The sequence below is a fragment of the Strongylocentrotus purpuratus genome, unplaced genomic scaffold, assembly GCF_000002235.5.
Source record: "Strongylocentrotus purpuratus isolate Spur 01 unplaced genomic scaffold, Spur_5.0 spur5_scaffold_3, whole genome shotgun sequence".
Classification (NCBI taxonomy): Eukaryota; Metazoa; Echinodermata; class Echinoidea; order Camarodonta; family Strongylocentrotidae; genus Strongylocentrotus; species Strongylocentrotus purpuratus.
The window spans coordinates 10,112,186-10,129,580 of record NW_022145609.1 but is presented as its reverse complement, the minus strand read 5'-3'; the positions used below and the strand labels follow the sequence as shown (position 1 = coordinate 10,129,580).

Sequence of the window (17,395 nt, the reverse complement as noted above, 5' to 3'; positions counted from 1 at the left end):
CAAGACTCAGACACCAATTCAGAGGGCTAGTGTCTTATAGGTTTGAGTATAAATTTATGCCCTCTTTTTTAGTCCCACTTATAGGTTTTACACATCTCTTGATGTTTAGTTTCACCTACCCGGTATATATCTGTACATGTTAAATTGGGGAGGTGAGCAAAGATCTTGATATCTATACAAATTGGGTACAATACGAAACTGATGTGCAGGTGCAATTTGGTTAGGACTAGGGTTATGGCTTCAATCAACCACATGCAGGGATAGATGAACCACTTCTTGTACTAAAATAATGAATCTGGATTTATATAGCGCTTAAATACAGGATGCTGTCTCAATTAAAGCACTTCAAAGATGTTACTATTACCTCTGTCATCAGATTCATTCATGCACACAATGTGCACCATCTCCACTCCATGGAAGTATTCCTACCATAACGTCATGTTGAGGGCATATATGGCAATTACCATCACACAGCTTTCGTCATCCTACCAGGTCCCCATTTCTCTCCTGGGTATGTAGTGGCAAATGTTGCCTAAGGAACTATAGTGGCATGTTGGGGATCGAACCCACATCAACTTTGTAGACTCACCTATCCACCAATCTCTAATTAGATTGAAATCCTTTGTGCGATTGACGATAAAATCAAACTCCATCTGGTTGTCGATGACCACCAGGTCAGAGTCTTCGACCGATGAACACCCACTGCTTCCGCTAGTCCATATAGAACCATACTGGCTAGTGACGAATCGATAGCAGCCTCCGTTAGGGCCAGACTCATAGTAAGCCGGACATGGTCCTGAGATGAAAGATAGTGGATTGAAGGAGGAAGAAATAATTGAAACAATAACAATTACAAATAGCATCATTTAAAAGACCCTTTAAAAAAAGCATATTGGCTGGTGGCGAATCGATCAATTTATATATTTGAACTAATATCTTAATTTGAATCATTGGTAATTAAAGTATTTATATCTTCACATTGTTTTTTTTAATATGGAAAATTACATAATATGTGGAAAAAAAGGCCCAGAAATTGATGGTTCAATTTAGTAGTGCCTATAAGCCTTGAAGCTATACAGTCATGGTGGCAGTTTTTGGATAAAACTTCATCAAAGAACACGAATTGCAAAGGTACATGTATGTACCAGAGGGGGCTGATTGTCCCTCCAGTCTTTACAGAGACCACTGCCAATGTTACCCTTGAGTGGTCTCAACCTTATCTTATCTTGATATATAATGTGAAAGTCACCTTCAGGTGTTGTGACGTAGACTGGTCCCACTTGAGGGAGCTCTACTTCCTGTCGCTCAGCGGAGACACTGATGCTGTAACGAGTGCTTGGCTGTACCATGGTGATGTCGTAGCTATCTACTTCACCACCATACACAAGAGCTGGAAAAAAATAATGATATGCACAAAGGAATTTAGAAGGGGAAATGGGTAGCTGACAAAGACAATAATTAGAGAAAAGCAGCAAAACTTATTTAGTAATAATGCTCTGACACACCTAATAAGGAGTGCTAAGTTGCAACATATATAGCCAGGTTGCAGCTCTCACCCAAGCTGAAGCATTGACTTGGTAATAAAGACTAATGCCTTCCCAAAGGGCACTAGCGCGTTGACTTGGTTTTGAACCCAGGATCTCCCGGTTACGAGACCACTGCTCTACCACTGAGCCATCATGCCTCCATGATGAAACTATGAGAGAGACTTACCCCACTCAGGCTGACCTCCCAAGAAGGTATCCAGATAGTAGATGTTGTAAGCAATGACATCACAGTTGTATTCAGACACGTTCCAGGTGACTCGTATGGTATCCCATCCAATGGCAGTGGCATTGAGATTAAAGACGTTGTCATCTCCTACACGAAAATCTGTATAAATAAAAATGCAAACAGAGTAAATGGTCGTCTAAAAAGAAAAAAGAAATGAAAACATTGGAAAGCTCGAGCCTTGCAGTAGTTATTGATCTGTGTGATAAAAATCAATGATAACATAATGATCTTATCAATATACTGTGATGGAGGAATTTCAATATGATTTATGAATGATAGATGAAGTTTATATTTTCTATTAAAAATTTATCAATCAGTAAAGTCCTTAGAACATTTAAGTTTTATCTATCATGAATGAATCATATTGTCACAATCTTTTCACTTACAGAAAACTTTATTCCAACTCCATGGGCAACAGAGTAGATGGCCATAATAGGGACAAATGGCAAATTCAAACACAATGGGGGCACTATGTGGAATTACATTGATCATCTATATCATCAATATCCCTTTGTTCACAATGTCAACTATCTCACCTTTTGGTGTGACTTCGCAGATAAAATTGAAGTCACCCACGTCACAGACCTGATCATAGATGGTCATGTTATCAGGATCAAACACGCCGCAGTCATCTAGACCGTTCTGTGGGTAGCCCGGTGCCCAAAGACTCTGCTGCCATGCATCAGGTGACTCACATGTGACCCACTTCCACACCCCCTCCTCGGCCAGGTCAGAGTAGCCTTCAAGATCATGTTCAGAAATAACAAATGAGTACTGATTATGATACATACAGAGTTCAATTTTGTTCCCTTTTGTTGTTGGTCTCCCTCCATCTTTTCTCTCATTCCTCAACCTTTTCTATACCCTCCTTTACGTCTTCTCTCTTTCTCTTTTTCTCTCCTCTTAATCTCTCTTTTCCTTTTACCCTCTCCCTTTCTCTCCCTCTCTCTCTCTCTCTCTCTCTCTCTCTTGTCAACCCCCTAGCTCTCTCTCTCTCTCTCTCTTTCCGCTAGCTACTCTATTTTAGTTCAATTTTTTTCTTGCACGAGTATGTTCATGTTAGAAGGGTTACTGAGGGCTGTTTATTATCTCACTTCTTTGCATATTCTTAACAAATTTGAGTACTGTATAAAACCAAACTGATATTTTGCACTTCTAGATTATCTATTTCTTTCTTGAAGTGCACTTAAGTATCCACTATGGACAACCTTCCAAATCTCATCAGTTCCACTAGGTGCACAGAATCCCTCAAAAATAATAAAAAATGGATTATCAAATTGAATCTTTGTGAAAATCATTTATCAGGCCTTGCTTGTTATGTATTCTACTTCTATTTCTAACTCCTAACACAATTAAGATCCATTAGAGTATAACTTGGAACTCACCTATTCTCCAATCTTTACTGTCATTGAACTCTCTGGTCCTGTTTGTGATGTATTCCAATTCCCATTCATCATCGATAATCATCAGGTCATGATCAAAATTCCCTGCTGCTTCACCGCAATAATATCTGTGGAAAACAAGACATTGAAAAGGGTCTCATCTTAGAACATTGCAATGTTACATTGGACCCTTACAGTGCTGTGGGAAGTTCTTACTGAAAAAATGATAATACAGTCAAACCTGCTTTAGCAACCACCTGTATATAGAAAAAACACCTGTCTTTAAAGACCACATTTTTGTATCCCTTGAAAACGGTTTCTCATTGAAACAGAATTAACCAAAGGAATATGTACATAAAGATCAACTGCCTATACAGACCACTTTTCATGTCTACCTTGAGCGGTCTTAGTATACAGGTTTCACTGTACACTAGGCTATTACACAGTGCACTTTGGGACTAAGAAAGGCTTATCTTTCTCCTTGAGTTCAACATCTCCATGTTCCTCAAATGATATTGGGTACATTATGACATAAAATTTCCAACCCCAGTCCCCATATCATCCCTATATACCCATGTGAGCATATAAAAGACAGAAATCTGAAAAATTATTCATCCAGATGATATTGGATATGAACTTTCATTAAACCTGTTTAAAATAAATCAGTGGAGCAAAAACATTGGCTTGAATAATGTAGCTCAGCGAAATGAAGAGGAACTCAAAAGCATAGATTTGAATTGCAGTGCTGAATCTGGCCAAGAAACAACTGTCACTAATCTTGAGGATGAGTGAAACCTGTCTTTAAAGACCACTCAAGGGAGACAAGGAAAGCATTCTTTGTACTCAGGTGGTCTTTATGTGCAGGTAGGTTCCTTTACTACATGTTTCAATGAGAAACCATTTTGAAGGGAAACAAAAATTTGGTCTGTATAGACAGGTGGTCTTTTTACACAGGTAATCACTAAAGCAGGTGTGCTGCAGCTTGCAAAGGAGCATGCAGAAGACTATTACATGTACATATGCATGCAATTTAGATGCTGTTACATGTGTACCTTCTCTTCTTTTTTTGGTTAGGAGATCCAAGATAATATAAGGGAAAGAGAAATGTTGACCGGAAATAAGAAATCTCTTGTTTAATAACCCACTGCTTACTAGAAGTGGTTGGATCCTGTATTGAGCCTAGGGGAATTAAATGATTTAGTAGTCAACTGGTTAAAATGTTCAATATTGAGCCTGACACAACTTGGGCTGTGTCTTTGGAGAATATGTATCATACCAAATCAAATCATATTCAACGTGATAAAAAAGGCTCTGATTAGTACAACTACAGTTTGCTAATCTTTAATTTTCAGTTTCAGTTTCAGTTTCAGTTTATTTTTCATATTTCACATGTTGTATAATACATTAATGCATTTGGCATGTTACATTTTTGTAATCATTTTTGGACGCATTTATACAAACAAAAAGAATAATACATAAGACTAAGTTGAATAAAGGAAGAAATATGATGGAGCCTAAAGAGAAAGCAATGCTTGTAGGTCATAGGCTCCGGAAGTTATAACAATAATATAGTCTTGTGTTTATTACATAAAGTAATTGAATTGAATTGAAATTATTTTGAAATTATCCTCTTTATGACACTCACCTTGCATTATCCCAGCCTCCACCATAGCGACCAAAGTCTTGGAACCAGTAGCACCGGCCATTCGCTGCTTGCTCATAGCCAGTGGGACACGGGTCTAAAGGGGGTACAGCGAAACAGAATCAAGTACTATCTTGGTTTGGTCAATCAAAAAATTTACAAGTAGAAAAAAGGTGAAGAAATTCTAGCCTGCAGGTTGTTATATAACCCTTTACTTTTGTATTTGTATCTTGATGAATAATGAAATTGGGCTCAATAATTGAAAACTTGATGCAAGATATATCATGCTGGCTATACATGTAAAGATGTGTTTGAAATTTGTTTAACACAGTTAGGATAAAGCACCCCTGGGACACGTTTCACAAAGCCCTTTTTCAATGAAAAATGACAAAAATAAGTGACAAATCTGCTGATAACCAATCAGAAGCAAGGATTTCACTAGCTTATACCAGAAACTGTCATTTGTCACTGCATGATGACAAGTTTTGTGAAATGGGGTCCTGCTCTATCTTAGACTTACCAGATACGCCGATGATAGGTCCAACTCTCTCCAGCTCATCGTCTACGATCAAGACAGCTACACTTACATCCAGTGTAGTATTTGGTAGAAGGCCTGCTACACGAGCACCAATGGAGTCTCCACCATAGATGATCTCTGTACATTGAATGGACAATAAATTAAAAGTCTTAGAAAAGGGCACTGCTTTAAAATGCAAGTATTCATTTGGCACTTCTTTTCTAACAAAGATTTATTTATCTATCTTTGGTCTAGTGATCGCAAGACACCAGGCAGCGCTAAGAAAACGGGTGACCGATCACTTAGCTTTAGAAAGTCTAAAGGAGTGGACGAAAAGCTTGCCCACAAAATTCAAGGTTGGTAGATGCTTTAAAAACTACATTTTAAGATTTATGAAGTTTGCTCCTTTAGCTTCCGTTTATATTGTCCGATTTCAGTTTTCTGTTCATTCTTGCGATTTACTCTGCTGAGGGCAAGACGAAAGACCAAAAGCTTAACTACAGTATGTCTGCATTTGTCGCTATACTTTAATTTTGTAGTTATCAATCATCTCTGTATTTATGAAGTTTTTTTCTCTCCTTATGCCGACCTGACATGACACTTCGAAGATGCCTGGTAATCCTTCCAAAACAAATAGAACTAAAGCCATCTTGGATACTCTTTGATATTGATATTCATCATATTTTCCCACAACCCTAGAACTATTAATAGGAAAAGAATGCTTTGCACTCAAACTTGCACTTTGGATTACTACAAAAAAATATGACAGTTTTTCTGTATTTAAACATTTAAAAGATTAACATATTTTCTAAAATAAAGAACTTTGATTAGTTGCGGATCTACAAGATGAAAAAAGGGCAAAATCAAAACGGAATACCAATTAAAGATCAACACATCAAAACATCTGTGATGCTGTACTCACTAAATTCTTCCGTGTCACTGTCCATCTCCTGATAGTATATCTTGTAGCCAAAAGCGTCACAGTTATTCTCTGGTAGCGTCCATGATACATCAACTCCATAAGAAGCTCCACTCGTCTCAAGATTCTCAACCTTTAGCTCCATTGGATCAAAACCTGACATAAATATAAATAATAATAATAATAATATACCGTACTTATATGGCGCATATCATAATATATCTCTATGCGCTGTAAGAAAGAGTTAGAAGTAAAGGTGGATAGAGTAACATAAGAAGAGTGAGATATACTCAACATATTTCCTCTCGTTAACATACTCATTCAATAAGAGACAATTGTATTTTTATGCATTATCAAACATTGTTGACAAAGTACATCATTTTTTGCAATTAAAAAGAGGTTAATGGTTTAAGGGGGAAAAATTAAGCTTTTCATCAAATTGAACAGATTACATGTTAACAACAAGTCCTTTTTACAAAGAGGTACGACTCAAATTCTTGATGTCTTTCTGTAGGAGGAAATAGAAAAACAATGTATAATCAAAATCATGACATCATCCAATGCTATTCATTATCCAATAATTGTTTTTAATAAAAACAAGGAAGGATTCAAGACTATTTGACTGTGGTTGGGGGAGTACATATTCATGTATGTTTGTGTTCAAAATACACGTCTCAAAAAATCTCTGACAAACACCTTTACTTGCCACATTTCCTACTCTGGACCTCCCATTGAACAAAAACTAACTCCCAATTACATTTTCGAAACTTGAATTTAGAAAGTGATCGGTCATCTTACCTTTAGGTGATACCTCACAGACATAATTGAGCGGCACATCGCAGACTTGAGCTTCTACTTCTCCCGACGATGACAAAGACCCACAGTCTGGCATCTCGTTGCCAGGGGAACCAGGAGCCCAGAGGGTCATCTGCCAGTCGTTTGATTCCGTGCAGTCCACCCACCTCCATTCACCCTCCACAGAGTTATCGGAATAACCTTTGAAGAATAAAGTAACAGTTGTTTGGTCTTCAGAGGTGTCATAGTTTAGCGTTTTTTTAATCATATACCAAAGCCTACAATATTCTTCAACTGTTTCTAATGCAAGATTAATCTATACCAGTGATGAAAGACTCAAGATCAGAAATTGGTAATTTTGCAAAGCCATTGTATTGAACAAGCAATCCTTCCCTCCATTGGCGGTTATTGTTTTGTTAAAAAATGTATGTGTAGCAAATCAGCGACTGCGCAGAGAGGCGGAGAAAGCAAGCAAAGTGTTAAGCTTACAGCTGGGGCCCGTTTCACAAAGCCTTTTTTCAATGACAAATGACAAAGATCAGAAGCAAGGATTTCAGTAGCTTATAACAAAATCTGTCATTTGTCACTGATGACAAGTTTTGTGAAACACCCCTGGTGTGTGGTATAGTACATGTCTTCGGGTCAAAGGTTGAAGTTAGGAATTTGGTTACAGTAGGAAATTGACCGATGGTTAATAGAGCATGCATGTGTCCTATAACCCACTTGAGACCTTCACATAACGTACCTAACCACCAGTTCTTGGTATCCCCAATCGCAGCTATCTGCTGCACAATAAAGTCCAGTTCCTCCTGGTCGTTGATGATAGCTAGGTCAGAGTCCTTCTGCGCCCAACAGGTTCCCCTACTGTAGTGCCAGAAGGACCCAAGGCTGCTCTGGACGAAGAGGTAACATCTTCCATTGGGAGCGAGGCTGTAGTCGTCTGGACATGGGTCTGTATGAAGGTTCGAAGAAAATTGGAAACAAAAACGCTAATGATAATGATAAAGATGTGAAAACGTTTTTAAAAAATCAAACAGAAATAAAATATTCATATCATATCAAATCAAACTAAATCAGGTCAAATGAAACTCAATCAAAGTAAAGCAAAGTATTCCCAAATCAAATTAAATCCAATAAAATCAGATCAAACCGAATCATATCAAATAAAATCAAATCCATCAAATCAAACTAAATCAGGTCAAATGAAACTCAATCAAAGCAAAGCAAAGTATTCCCAAATCAAATTAAATCCAATAAAATCAGATCAAACCGAATCATATCAAATAAAATAAAATCCATCAAGTCAACACAACTCAAATCAATCAACTCTAATTAAATCAAATCAAATCATGTCAAATCAAATCAAACTCAAATCAAATCAAATCAAGTCAAATCAAGTTAAACAGATCAAGCCAGACAAATCAAAATCATATTAAATCAAAATAAAATCAAATCAAATCAAGTCAAATCAAAATCAAATCATGTCATATCATATCAAATCAAATCAACTCGATTCAAATCATTTTCCCTATCACTACTCCTCACCTGTTGTAGCTGTGACTGGGTCTATAGGACTCAGCTCTATATCTTTGCTAATATATGCTGCTACTGTGACATCATAGGTTGAGTTGGTTGCTAAGCCACGTACTACTGCACTAGACGTATCCCCACCATAGACAAAAGCTGATTTTAAAGAAATATAGAATAATAATAATAATAATTAAGAGAACATGAATTAAAGGTGTTGACATGTTGTGGTCTAGTGGATAAGTCTCCACTGTGAACCACAAGGTACAGGATTCAAATCCCTGCAATTCTCATGCAAAACATAATACAATGAATAAGTATATTACAAAAAAATATACAATGAAGTGACAAAGATAAAGGAAATAGCACAAGAAAAGAGGAACTAACTAGAAGCAGAGCTTGTTGAAGTGTTAGTTCCTCAGATGTTGTTTTACAAATATATCTTGAACAAAGTATACTTAGAAAATCAATCAATAAAAAAATATGTAGCAAAGAAATTATGGATAATAATGATGTGACCTATCATTCTAGGTATACCACAATTAAACTTACTTGATCCACTGGTAGATATATCTCCAGTCAAGTAATAGGAGATACGATAGCCAATCACATCACAGCTGGTCGGAGATACGGTCCATGTGACTTCCAGGCCATAGGTCGTTCCCATGGCAGCAAGGTCATGAGGATTGGCATCTTCCTGACTGAATCCTAAAGGTAGTAAACAAAGTGAAAAGAAAAATGTGATTGATTTTTTTTTTAATTACTTCTGTAATCATCAACATAAATCAATAATACAATTTTGTTTTAATACAAAATAATAAAACTGATGGCCCATTTCAACTGGACCACTGTTCTTTCATAAATAATTCATAGTAATATCAGAGATTTTCAAGGAACTTTAAAAACAGTAATATTGAACAAAAGTTTATTTGAAATGAGTTAGGTGATATCAGAATGCGGCAACAGCAATTGATGATTCGCCTCAGGATAATTAATGCAAATTGATCATTTCAACTGGGTATGCTCCATGCTGATCCCATTGCTGGTAAACTAGTGGGACATAAATTGCCATCCACATTTGACTTCTCAATGTGTATATTGCTCATGTTCAATATACAACATACTCCAAACAATGCGAACATCTCAGGTTTTGGATCATAGCAAGTAAAGAGTCACAGGGTATTGTGATGTTAAACTTTTGAAGGAATGCAAAAGACGAAGACGATCCTCACCTCTCGGTGAAATCTCACACAGATAACTGAGCGGTGTATCACAAACCAAGTCCACGACCTGACCGTCAGGCTGCAAGGCTGCACAGTCCAGACGACCGTTACCAGGGTGATCAGGTACCCACAATGCATTCTGCCAGGTAGTTGACTCGGTGCAATCGACCCAACGCCAGTCACCCTCCACAGACTGGTCAGAGTAGCCTGAAAAATTAATTCAAGATATTGTTAACCCCATTCAGTTAATACGCACTCATTGCAACAACCTAAAAAAGACATTGTAGCTGAATAAAACAGTAGAAGCCAACTAATGGTAAAATGGGGTAAAATAGTTTGACATAGTTCTCTCCATGAATATTCTTTCCAAGTACAACCTTTGTTAAAAAATAATGCCTTCGACACCACCTCCTTAAAGGATGGTAAAAGTAAACGGGATTAAAGCAAATCCTGACGCCAATTTGAAGAAAAACAACTAAAGGTGATTAATGTAATCAATCTATCAGTTTTAGTTATAAAAAAAGGTACCAATTTGAGAGGATAGAAAAAAGATCAATACGCCCTTAAAATCTTCCTGTACTCACTGTATGGTCCTTGCAACTCTTTGCAATTATCATATCATAATTCCTAATCATAATACAATGATATATTCTTTGAAACTATTCTTATTAATGTAACATTATCCGTTAAAGGGATCGTTTAACAATGTTAAATCTGAGATGCACAGCCCTAAGTGTTATCAGTGTCTGTAATATGGTGTTATATTGAAGCCCTAAAAAAATTGTGCTTCAAGTTGATCAAGAAGTGCCTCAAAAAAGTAAAAACCTTTGAGTGACCGGTTTTACCATACTCGTTTTCCCCAATAGATTGTAGTGTTATGAAAATCATTTGGCAAACGCAAAATTTAATTTTGATTATCAATCATAAATATCTTGATAATCAGACAGGAAATCGGCTTGTAAAAGTCATGGGTTCCTGACTGACCTACAGGTTTATAATTATCATTGCAGCATATGAGCTAAATCAAGGATTTTTTTAAAGGATCTAAGACAAAGTTACCGGATCCCTTTAAGTGCTAATCACCTATCCACCACATGATGTTAGGATCGATCTCGGCAGTCCTATTGATCAAGAAATCCAGCTCCACTTGATCGTTGATGATGGCCAGGTCAGAGTCAGGCTCGTTGTCACAGGTCCTTCGTCCAGTGGGCCACCAGGAACCTAAGTCAAGGATTCTGAAGCGATAGCAGCGGCCGTTGGGTCCCTCCTCATAGCCATCTGGGCATGGCACTGGAAAGAATTTCAGGAAAATGAATGATGTTTATCAAAAAATCGTTTGGAATGATCAAAATTCTTAAAACAAACTTCAGCCATGTTTTGTTTAAGTTCCTTCAATGCTTTTAAAGTTATTGCAGTAACAAGATATTTTTTTGTATTTTTTAAACACTTTTAAGACCATGGCCTTTGAATTATTACACCCAAAATCTTGTTCATCCTTGCATGCTTATACATACTTGGTCAAACTTAAAATCTGTTGAATGGTTCTGACTTTATCGAGTTAACAAACAGTGGGAGGGCCAGACCGTCGGACAACCTGAATACATAATGCCTCAAGACCAGGCACCACCTTTGGTGCAGAGGCATAAAATAAGAATTTTCTTTCTTCTTGAATTTTAAATGGGTTAATAAATTGAGAGTTTTATAGCATGGAATATCGCTTGTATCAAGGTTCACAATGGCACAACAATTCTTTTTTAAAATCAAATCAAATCATTATCCCTATCACTAGCTCCTCACCTGTTGTAGCTGTGACTGGGCCTACAGGACTCAGCTCTGCATCTTTGCTAATATACGCTGCTACTGTGACATCATAGGTTGTGTTGGTTGCTAAGCCACTTACTAATGCACTAGACGTATCACCACCATAGACCATAACTGATGGTAAAGAAAGAATAATAGTAAATATAGAATACTAATCAAGAGAAAATATGCTCCTTTTAATACATCAACTTTGATAATTCTTTGGCGAATGAATGAGTTAATTGCATTACATGAAACATCCCCATATTGTCAGATGCATACTGACTGAAAATATTATAATGAGAATTTTAACACACACATTATAAATAGACCGAACTTGGACACATACATTTTAAGATGCACTTTGCCAGAGATGCAAAGGTTATAGGTTCAATCCCTGGTACGGCACTTCTGTCCATTACAAGAAATTTTGTCTACATTGCTTGTATCCACTGGGGATTTGAATGGGTACCCATGCAGTAGGATGTAAAGGTCATTGTGATTTGTTCAGCATTCTGTATGTCTCTAAAACAGCGCCTGCATAGCTGGAATGCTCCTCGGGGACTGGATATAAGGGGCAAATATTGTGTGTGAACAATCCAGAATCTGATGAATGGGGTAATAATATATCTGTTAAGCGCTTTTTTAATAATTGAGACATCAAAAATTGATTAGGCACTATATAAATTGACGATAGAGTCGTTATTACAAAATGACTTATAGTTCCAGTTATATCACAATTAAACCTACTTGATGACCTGGTTGATATATCTCCAGTCAAGTAGTAGGAGATACGATAGCCAATCACATCACAGCTGGTCGGAGATACGGTCCATGTGACCTCTAGACCGTAGGTCGTTCCCGCCATGGCAGCAAGGTTATCAGGATTGGCATCTTCCTGACTGAATCCTAAAGATAGTAAACATAGCATAAAGAAATTACCGGTATTGACTGATCATTTGATACTATTTCTGTAATCATCAACATAAATCAATAATACAATTTTTTAAATACAAACAAAACTGATGGCCCATTTCAACTGGACCACTGTTCTTCCATTGGGGTTCTTACCTAATTAATGCATAGAAATACCAAAGATTTTCAAGAATCTTTAAAGAAAAAAATATTTAACAAAGTACATTTGAAATGATTAAGGTGATAATTCAACAGGTAATTGATGATTCGCCTCAGGATAATGCAAATTTATGTTTTAAACTGGGTATGTTCAAAGCTGATTCCATTGCAGGTCAACTAATGGGACATACATTGTCATGCACAATTGACTTTTCAATGTGTATTGCTCATGTACAATATACAACACAATCTAAACAATGTGACCATCTCAGATTTTGGACCATACCAAGTAAAAAGTCACAGGGTATTGTGATGGAAAACTCTTGAAGGAATGCAAAAGACGAAGACGATCCTCACCTCTCGGTGAAATCTCACACAGATAACTGAGCGGTGTATCACAAACCAAGTCCACGACCTGACCGTCAGGCTGCAGGGCTGCACAGTCCAGACGACCGTTACCAGGGTGATCAGGTACCCACAATGCATCCTGCCAGGTAGTTGACTCGGTGCAATCGACCCAACGCCAGTCACCCTCCACAGACTGGTCAGAGTAGCCTGAAAAATAAGTCAAGATATTGTTAACTTCTAAATCTCCATTCAGATAATACGCATTCAACTGCCTGAAAAAAATCGTTGTGACTAAATAAAACAGTAAAATGCAAACTCATGGCGACATGGGATAAAATTTAGCAATATTACAATTTTTGACATAGTTCTCTCCATGAATATTCTTCCCAAGTACAACATTTGTTAGGAAAATAATGCCTTCTACACCACCTCCTGTGGTATAAGGCATTAAAGAATGGTACAAGTAAAAGGGAGAACAAAACCTGACACCAATTTGAAGAGGTGATTAGTGTAATCAATCTACCAATATCATTAATACAAAAATATTTTATGGATTTTCAGAGAAAATGATAATTGCTGTCCATTATCAATTTGAGAGAAATAAAAAAGATCAATTCAAACTTTAAAAAATTCCTCATTGTTTGGTATTTGCAATTCTTTGCAATTATGCAGTCGGTAGAGCAGTGGTCTCGTACTCCGGTGACCCGGGTTTGAAACCAAGGTGATGCGCTAGTGCCCTTTGGTAAGGCATTAATCGTCATTAACAGGTCCCTCGGAGAGGACCTAAAGCCGTCTGGTTGCTTACTTACAAGCATTTATGCTTTCTTAGCAGTCAGGTAAAATAACCATCACATTGATATGTCGTTGTTTTTTTGTTTTTGTTTAATGCATAATCATAATACAATTATATATTCTTTAAAACTATTCTTATAAATGTAACATTATCCTTTAAATGCTAATCACCTATCCACCACGTGATGTTAGGATCGATCTCGGCAGTCCTATTGATCAAGAAATCCAGCTCCACTTGATCATTGATGATAGCCAGGTCAGAGTCAGGCTCGTTGTCGCAGGTCCTTCGTCCCGTGGGCCACCAGGAACCTAAGTCAAGGATTCTGAAGCGATAGCAGCGGCCGTTGGGCCCCTCCTCATAGCCATCTGGGCATGGCACTGGAAAGGATTATTCAAAAATGAATGATGTTTAAAGAGGCATGTTCCCCGTATTCCAGAGGGCGTTCAAAATACGTACCCGCTGGCGGACGGTGCTAGCTGCCTATTGACACCAACAGAATACGGCTCTTACGCAGATGGCATGTTCCGAATGCCCGGACAATACCGATTATCGCATACATGTGCCGAAGTAATGCCAATCGCAGTTCGGCTCTAAGATTCGGCTGCTGTTTCCGCCCACTTTCGTGACGTCGCGATCGTCAGCGATCAGCTGGCTTGGCGAAGGCAGGCCAGGCCGCGCGTACTTTGATTGACAGCTGTATGCAAATTAGAAGTCGATCTTCAGAACCAAGATGGCGATGACTAGAGCAGCGATAACTACACTGGCGGGAACGTGCCACTTTAACACAAAATTATTTGGAAAAATCGTTAAATCATGAATCATGTAATCAATCATGAAATTTATTAACCAAAATTCTTGAAACAAACTTCATCCATGTTTTGTTTAAATTGCTTCAATGCTTTTCAAGTTATTGTGGTAACAAGATATTTTCTGGTATTTTGAAAAACATTTTTATGACCCTGATGTGGCCTTTGACCTATAGTGCACCCAAATTGATTTCATCCTTGCATGCGAGTTTGGTTAACATCAATTGAATGATTCTGACTTTATTGAGTTATCAAACATAAAGTGGGAGAGACAGATGGACAACTGGCATCACTTTTGATGGCAGTGGCATCAAAATGAATTTTATTTCTTCTTAAATTTCAAACTGGCTAATGAATTGAGATTTTTATAACATGGAATATTGCTTGTACCAAGATTTACAGTGGCAAGACAATTCCAGAAATGGCAGAAACAAGTGGAGCAATCTGTTCAGTGCCAGGAAAAAAAAGGCATCAAATAAAACAAGTTTCTTAATGGATTGAACTGGGAAAAAAAGAAGACTTTATGAGATAAAGAAAAACATTCTGGCTATTTTTTAAACAAATTGCAACTAACCTGTTGAAACAGTGACCGGTTCTGTATCACCAAGCTCAATATCTTTGCTCGTCAAAATGGCAACCTTGATGTCATAGGATGCGTTGGCGAGGAGACCAGTGACGGAGCCACTCACAGAATCACCACCACTGACAAATACTGCAGGCAATTGATGAATGATAGAATTGTAATGAAGCACTGAAAAAACCTCCTCGAGCAACAAAAGCAATAAAAGTATGATTCAAAATAGCAAGATTTAATTGTCATTTGAAATTAAAAAGGACTTTCCAGTGAAGATGTAAAAGGAAGAATACATAAACCATTGTGCATTTGATATATGGTATCTTAAAAATAATACATTCTCCTAGTTTTCTGACTGATAGCTTTCACTAAGAGTGGTTAAAAATGAAAAAAAGAAAGAAAACATGAATATCGGTTGCAAACCTGATCTCAATACATCACTCTCCACTCCTGTTAATTCATAATAGATCTTGTATCCCACAGCATTACATCCATTCTCTGGTAGATCCCAAGTGACGTTAATGGTATACATCCCTCCTGATGCTCTTACATTCTCAACAACTTGAGAGTTGAGATCAAAACCTGCAAATCACATAAAGATTAACCATTTAAAAGAGTTTTGGTAAAGACAACAAAATTAATTATTACAGAATCAAATCAAACTCGTCCCAGCACACAGCAAGACTAAAGATAATAATCTTGATAAACAATGTATCCTCATTATCCTCCTTCTCATCATCCTCGTCCTAATGATTATCCTCATGATGATGATGATGATGATCATCATCATCATCATCATTATTATCATCATCATTAGTATCATTATTTTTATCATTTAATATCATTATTCTTCTTTCTTTCCTTCTGTTCTTCTTATTTTCTCCTCCTTCTTCTCATCGTCATTGTCATCATCATCGTCATCATCATCACCTTCATCTTCATCATCGTCATCATCATCATCATCACCTTCATCTTCATCATCATCAACATCCTCCTCCTCCTCCTCCTCCTCCTCCTCCTCCTCCTCCTCATCATCATCATCATCATCATGGAATACCTTTAGGATTGAGTTCACAGAGGTAGCTGAATCGTCTATCACAAGGAAGGTTGATGATGTCTCCGCTGGACTGAAGAGCAGCACAGGACAGACCAACATCAGAGGGGTAATCAGGAGCCCAAAGGGTGTCTTGGTATCCGGTGGTGGTAGAACAGTCTACCCATCTCCACTCACCCTCAATGTACAAATCGGATAAACCTAGACGGAAAGAACAATATATGATCAAATGTCTGTATATTAACAGAATACAATAGAGAAATACAATCCATAGGTGCAATAAAAACAGATAAATTCTCTCTGGTTTATCTTTTTATTATTGATGAGGTAGTGGTTGAATTTGGGTCTTCACACAAATCAACCTAAACAAAATATAATTGCTATATCTTAGTTCTTAAGGGTTACAATGTAGTGTTCTGTTGTAAAACGTGATTTGTTTTGATTGTGCATTTTCTGATTTGGCAAGGAATATGAGGAGTGAATAAATTCCTACCAGCTAAATCTCTCAATATTAAGATGGAGTTTACCAATTTAGCTCCTACCAATCCTACCAATTGGTAGAAGTTTTAACCCCTTTTTTTTAACATACCCGTAACTCATTTGTGTACTTTATTAGCCCATTATCAACATTCAACAGAAAGTGAAATTTCTCTTACCAATCCACCCATCATATCTGTCACATCTTAAGATGGAGCTTACCAATTTATCTTAAGATTGCTAGAAATTTTAACCACATTTTAAACCAACTCTTTGTGTATCTCATTAGTCCATTATTAACATTACAAATAAAGTGAAATTTCTCTTACCAATCCACCAGGTCATATCTGGGTTCACTTCTGCACTCCTGTTGACAAGAAAAGCCAGTTCCTCAGGATCGTTGATCACGGCTAGATCAGAGTCTTCCACGTTGTCACACGTCCTTCGACCAGTAGGCCAATGAGCACCATCGTCTAGGATCCTGAAGCGGTAGCAGTGACCGTTTGGTCCTTCCTCGTAATTGTTTGGGCAGGTTACTGAATCAGAGAGAGATAAAGAGAGAGAGAGAGAGAGAGAGAGAGAGAGAGAGTAAGAGAGCAAGAAAAAAACCTTTACCAATAATTCTAAAAATTAAACTGTGCAAACGGAGAGGACATTCATGCTGCATAGCTTTTCAAACAGTCTGTTGATA

The 17,395-nt window shown here is 37.4% G+C and overlaps 1 protein-coding gene across 1 annotated transcript in view; it reads right to left on the bottom strand.

The window, feature by feature from the left end:
- Positions 1 to 17,395, bottom strand: part of LOC577309 — a 51,388-nt gene that overhangs the window by 12,622 nt on the left and 21,371 nt on the right. The window contains exons 20-41 of the mRNA XM_030996730.1: positions 17,034 to 17,240; positions 16,231 to 16,428; positions 15,597 to 15,755; positions 15,174 to 15,311; positions 13,964 to 14,170; positions 13,010 to 13,207; positions 12,329 to 12,487; positions 11,576 to 11,713; positions 10,862 to 11,068; positions 9,788 to 9,985; positions 9,108 to 9,263; positions 8,574 to 8,711; positions 7,774 to 7,980; positions 7,032 to 7,229; positions 6,237 to 6,389; positions 5,318 to 5,452; positions 4,801 to 4,894; positions 3,159 to 3,283; positions 2,310 to 2,513; positions 1,714 to 1,872; positions 1,250 to 1,390; positions 590 to 796 (exon numbers count right to left, since the gene is read on the bottom strand). Coding sequence (XP_030852590.1) covers positions 590 to 796; positions 1,250 to 1,390; positions 1,714 to 1,872; positions 2,310 to 2,513; positions 3,159 to 3,283; positions 4,801 to 4,894; positions 5,318 to 5,452; positions 6,237 to 6,389; positions 7,032 to 7,229; positions 7,774 to 7,980; positions 8,574 to 8,711; positions 9,108 to 9,263; positions 9,788 to 9,985; positions 10,862 to 11,068; positions 11,576 to 11,713; positions 12,329 to 12,487; positions 13,010 to 13,207; positions 13,964 to 14,170; positions 15,174 to 15,311; positions 15,597 to 15,755; positions 16,231 to 16,428; positions 17,034 to 17,240 — 3,726 coding nt within the window. The remainder of the gene's footprint in view (positions 1 to 589; positions 797 to 1,249; positions 1,391 to 1,713; positions 1,873 to 2,309; positions 2,514 to 3,158; positions 3,284 to 4,800; positions 4,895 to 5,317; positions 5,453 to 6,236; positions 6,390 to 7,031; positions 7,230 to 7,773; positions 7,981 to 8,573; positions 8,712 to 9,107; positions 9,264 to 9,787; positions 9,986 to 10,861; positions 11,069 to 11,575; positions 11,714 to 12,328; positions 12,488 to 13,009; positions 13,208 to 13,963; positions 14,171 to 15,173; positions 15,312 to 15,596; positions 15,756 to 16,230; positions 16,429 to 17,033; positions 17,241 to 17,395) is intronic.